Source organism: Copidosoma floridanum, unplaced genomic scaffold (genome assembly GCF_036245765.1).
Source record: "Copidosoma floridanum isolate Cflo_tuat_1 unplaced genomic scaffold, Cflo_Japanese_pri ptg000025l, whole genome shotgun sequence".
Classification (NCBI taxonomy): domain Eukaryota; kingdom Metazoa; phylum Arthropoda; class Insecta; order Hymenoptera; family Encyrtidae; genus Copidosoma; species Copidosoma floridanum.
This window is the reverse complement of record NW_028321902.1, coordinates 5,072,399-5,077,877: the sequence shown is the minus strand read 5'-3', so window position 1 is coordinate 5,077,877 and position 5,479 is coordinate 5,072,399. Positions and strand designations below refer to the sequence as shown.

General features: G+C 43.3%; 1 protein-coding gene across 1 annotated transcript; it reads left to right on the top strand.

Moving 5' to 3' along the window:
* Positions 1–3,268: 3,268 nt before the first annotated feature.
* LOC106643832 (glycoprotein endo-alpha-1,2-mannosidase) lies at positions 3,269–5,146 on the top strand. The gene is made up of 5 exons (XM_014359109.2): positions 3,269–3,575; positions 3,689–4,071; positions 4,154–4,373; positions 4,451–4,769; positions 4,831–5,146. Exons 1-5 carry the CDS (start codon positions 3,298–3,300, stop codon positions 5,113–5,115), a joined length of 1,485 nt encoding a protein of 494 aa, XP_014214595.2. The 5' UTR covers positions 3,269–3,297; the 3' UTR covers positions 5,116–5,146.
* Positions 5,147–5,479: the final 333 nt, after the last annotated feature.

Here is a 5,479-nt window from a genome sequence, read left to right as displayed (position 1 = left end):
TTCGTGACAACAGTCGTGTAATAAGTACAACGCATCATCGACGTTCTTTTATTACGCACACGCATGAGACAAAGTAAAAAATTAAACTACGAAGTATAGTATTTTTGTGTAATTTATCATGTACCTACTTAGATGTTGCATACTTACCGCGTTATGGTTATAGATAATAAATCGCAGTTTAAGTAGTTAGCGTCATCAGTATTGCTCCATATATGTATATCTATCGAGGTAACCTAAAACGTATACCAGACCCCCCCCCCCGGCACGCACGTCAACAGAGTCAGTGAGAATCGTCAAATTTGAAAATCAAATGTTATACTCAGCAAATAAGCCAATCAAACTTATTTTGGTACACGTAAAAATTTTCTAAATAATGTATTACAATTGAGCATCTTAACGAGGAAGTGGTAAAATTTCAAGAAAAAAATGTTTCAATCATGCGGTAGGTGGACCATTTTTGTCGGTAAAAAAAAAACACTCAAATATAGCATAACACGTTACAAAATTTATTTATAATACATACAATTTCGATTCGTTCCAAACAAATAAATGTGTTTTAATTAAATTTTTATGGTTTATTCAAAACATTAAAAAACGTATTCACCAACAGTTTCAAGTACGTGAGTGCTTTTTATTCGAAATGAAAAATAAAAATTTCGGCACTAATTATGAACGAGTAAGTAACTTGATGTTTTGACGTAAGTAACGTTCAAGTATACCGTACTTACCTTTTTCTGTTTTGATGTATCATCAACTTCATGATACTAATCAAAAAGGTAAGTTACGCGATGAATGCTGTTAAAATCAATGAGGAACAGGTGATGTTATTGGGTAATTTTAAAGGAAAAAAATCATGGCTTTTTATAGTATTGCACGAAAATTGTTCGAATCTGTGTATCGACAGAGACGAAGTAAGTACCGTAATCACCTACATGCACGTGAAAATCACGATTTTTAAGATTGTAACAGCTTATTTGCATACCTCACAGTTTATCACTTTGAGAATATTGAACGTAATTTTTTATTTTCGCGGCATAATATTCTTTTTCTTGCGTAATTTTCAATTTTCCTGCACCACAGATCCAAACAATTGAAATTTCAATGATCAAAAGTATTGTGTGTAAACTTATTTCACAAGCAAATTTTAAATATATTTTTTTACTTTTTGGCGATGAAAACTAATATACTTATCGTAAATTTAAAAAATCGAAAGGCTGCGTATTTTTAATCCATTTACAATACTATCATTGTGCTGTTAATATAATGAACTTACCGTTGTCTTCGATATTTTTGAAATATTTTTATCAGCTTTTTCCGCTATTCATATCCTCAGGATCACATTCCCCATTTTCATATCTTGAAAATTTTGTTTTTCTTTTTTTTTTCGCACAAAAATCATGCAAATAATTGCGATATTTTTAGTCCCACGATTTTTTTTCCACCGTGCGTATGTATAAATCTATTAGTGTCAATTTTGAACGGCGAATCTAAAAAAAGTGCGTTTTCGAAGGGTTCTGCATTTCGGCGCTGTAAATATATTTTCTTTATTTTCCTTTGATCAAAAACTTAACGTACGATTTCGAGCCATCCAGTATATACGTTTAACACCAAAAATATAGTTACGTGATAAAAAAACCATCCCATTTCAAATTAAACGTATCGAAAAAATAGTAACAACCGTCCATCACTCAGTACCAAAGAAATAAAACGTCATGCAATCAAACTAAAAAAGAAAACAATATACCGTATCACCACCCAAATCTATCAAAATTCATATATCCTTATACACACGTAATACACCCTAATGGAGACTATCTATCCTCTCTCTCCCCCTCCCTCCCGATTTTCAATTTCCATTAAGTAAATCGGGTGAGCGCGCCCGTTGTTTACCGTGCTTTCAACCCCCTATTGGAATTTCATTGACTCTCCACTCAACAAATACAGCCTTTTTACAACTATTTTGTCTCCAAAGGAACGAAATAACCCTTTTTGTAATAATAATCCTAAAATACAACGCAAGAAGACCTCGTGTAGTCGCCGAGTGTACAATACACATGCTATCAATTACTTATTCTACTCCCCCATGCATGTACTCACCCCGTTTCCAAAGACGTTTGTTTCAATCCTACGACATTCGAAACTTACATCTCATCAACCGGCACCTCCTAGCTTTAATCATGCATTCATTAAATACAAAAGTATCGAAAAACAATGATGTATCTTATTGATTGTGATTCAAGCCTGTCCTGTTCCCGGCGATAATGTATCACGTTTACTTAGATGCAATTGGCTTCCATTGGCCCATTAATCAAATAAATAAACATATCCGCATGACTTGCCTCGAGTTAATACACGAAACACTTTAATTTTCGTAAAACGAGCATTTTACTTTTGTCGCGATAATTAAAATATGTACGTACTATTTAACATCTCTGGGTGTAATTTACATTTAAAAAAGGCACCCTCGATCAAGCTCCTCCGGCTCATCTCTCGGCAAATTTGCTCACCGAGACGAATCTCATCTATATAATGTAGGCTACATCATGTACACCCACGAAAAGGTCGCGCCTGCGTGTCATTGCCAAAAGGGTATATATATGTACGTTTATCCCTATACACGTACAAGCGAAAGAGCGAGCGTGTCTCGCGCGCGATATGGATAAGTACAGCAAATAAGCCCGTGCATCGTTTTTTCTCTCACGCTTATACCTGAGAAAGTGTCCAAAGTAAGGAAACAATCGCAGTGCCACTCCGACACCAAACAGGACACGGAAGCTCACATTGCTTGTACATATATACATGTATATATATATATCATTTCGCGTCGCCTCGTGTGTTCACCCACACCCCAGGTCCGCGATGCTCTGCAGCGGTAGTCGATTGAAAAAACATTAAAAGATAACAATTTCTCCTCCGGATCAATCCAGCACAAAGAGAGAGAGAGAGAGATGCTACCGCGGATGCAGCAGCTGCTAGCTTCGAGAACAAGCGCCGCCGACTGGTGATATCGATTTCTCCCCCCAACCAACCAACCAACCAACCCCTTTTATATATACATATTTTCCCCTCTCGGTCGGAGGGTGTTCTCTCTCTGTCAGTGTGCCGCGCAACACCACACCGTTACCCGCAGCCAGAGAGAGAGAGAGAGCTCTTTTTTTGTGTTTGTTTTTTTTTTCCATTCCCCCTCACCCCCGCATTGGCAGATGAGGCGATTATTTCCACAGTGACGGTACACACAAGTGCGGAAAAAGAAGGACTCGAGCTCTAGGCAAAAAGACAAAAAAAAAGTAACTAACAATGTACTTCGGCAACTTGATAACCGGGGTGTCGTTGCGCAAGTGTTTTTACTTGTCGGCCGTGGTGCTCGTCCTGTCGACCTTCATGGCAGCCGTGATAATCGTCAAACTGTCGCCCCTCGAGTCGGTCAAGTGCCAGCCCCAACCAGTCACCGCGCCCGTCGACTGGAGCACCTTGGCCAACGACAACAACAACAACAACAACCTGCCGACCGACCCTGCTGCTACCTCCACCAGCACGACGACAACCACCTCGGCCACTCTCATCCGCGCCGTACAGTGAGTCGTTGTTGATCCTTTTCCTTCTTTGTTGTTTCTTTGTTTTTGTTTTTTTTTCTCCCACCTGTAAGAACATATATACATATATATAAATGTGTGTGTGTATGATGAAGCGACAACGCCAGGGACAACGAGCGTAGGTACCGGGAGATGCGGGAAAAGATGATACAGACCAAGATAGCGAGGATGTCGCGGAAGATGCGCAACCGGGTGTTGCCGCTCGTCAACTCGAGCACCCCCGTCGAGCCGAATTACAACGTCCACGTGTTTTACTACGCCTGGTACAGGTCCCTCGATTACGACGGCGCCTGGGCCCACTGGAACCACCAGATACTCCCCAATTGGAAGCGCAACGACAAGCGCGTCTTCCCCGAGGGTGGACACACGCCACCGGCCGACATTGGCGCCAACTACTACCCCAACTTGGGCTGCTACAGCTCCATGGATCCCCGCGTCATCGACCTCCACATGAGACAGCTCAGGGATGCCGGTATCGGTGAGCCAAACAACTCTCTCCCCTCCTTTCCAACTCGTGGGAATGGTTCATTCATGTACATATTTGTGTGTGTATCCTTAAGGGGTGGCCGTGGTGTCGTGGTCGCCGCCGAGCAGTACCGACAACACCGACTCGGTCATGCCGGATCTGCTGGACGCGGCGCACAGGTACCAGTTGAAGGTAGCGCCCCACATAGAGCCCTACCCCAACCGCAATCCCATCAACCTCATGGAGCACATAAGATACCTCCTGAATCAGTACGGCTCCCACCCGGCTCTCTACAGAATGAGAAGGGAAAACGAGTGAGTATACAAGTTTAGGCTTTTTTGTTTTACATTTACGTTGTTAATTTGTACTTACGTGGTTTTCCCTCTGAAAGCGGTGCCATCCTGCCGGTGCTGTACATATACGATTCCTACGTGTTCCCGTCGAGCGCCTGGTGGGAGCTGCTGTCCGACCGCGGCAACGTGACTTTCCGCGGCACCGAGCTCGACGCCATCTACATCGGCCTCCTGGTCGACTCGCAGCACAAGAACCACATAAAAAAGTCCCACTTTGACGGGTTTTACACGTACTTTGGCATCAACGGCTTCAGTTACGGCAGCTCCTGGAAAAACTGGAAGGACCTGAACAAGTTCGCCAACCAGAACGGGCTGCTCTTCGTCCCGAGCTTGGGTCCCGGTTACGTGGACACTCAGGTGAGCCACCACCTCCTCCTCGACGATAATATTATATACGACAACTGTGCGTATTTGTTAGGTCCGTCCGTGGAACAACGAGAACACGAGGAACAGGCGCCACGGTCAGTACTACGAGGTGGCGTGGCGCAGCGCCCTCAACAGCGGGGCGACGACGGTGTCGATAACGTCGTTCAACGAGTGGCACGAGGGCACGCAAATCGAGCCGGCCAAACCGGTGAGCAACAAGGACTTCACTTATCTCGACTACGAGCCCGACGGCCCGTACTTTTACCTCAACCTCACCAAGTGGTGGGTCCAACAGTTCACCGCCAAACTCGGCACGCCCGGCTCTGCCCTCAGTTAATTCGTCCACGGGACGCTTTGTTGTTGACCTTGTTGTTTGTTGATGCTGTCTTTTTTTTTTCTTTTCTTCCTTTCCCCCCCCCCCTCCCCCGTTGAAGCGAGTCAGGGGGGTGTTTTTGGCTTTGCGCGTGTATAGGGCGCTCTGTCATCCGGCCAAAGTTTTCTACAGCGGCGCTCTATTGTGGAACGGCCACGTTTGCGCGCTACTTTTTTTTTTTTTTTTCCATTCAAACAGGGTTTTTAAACGAATAAGTGTACGAGAGAAGAGCGACAAACGGTTTATTACGTGTATTGTTTGGCTTTGCACTGCCAGGATTATTTTATTCGTTGTCATTTTCATAAGCATATATATATTTTTGTACGTT

Bases quoted from the DNA above. Each gene is read 5' to 3' on its own strand.
- LOC106643832 (XM_014359109.2), top strand. From the start codon at position 3,298: ATGTACTTCGGCAACTTGATAACCGGGGTGTCGTTGCGCAAGTGTTTT. The intron at 3,576-3,688 runs GTGAGTCGTTGT...TGTATGATGAAG, and splicing joins ACTCTCATCCGCGCCGTACA to CGACAACGCCAGGGACAACG. The intron at 4,072-4,153 runs GTGAGCCAAACA...TGTATCCTTAAG, and splicing joins GCTCAGGGATGCCGGTATCG to GGGTGGCCGTGGTGTCGTGG.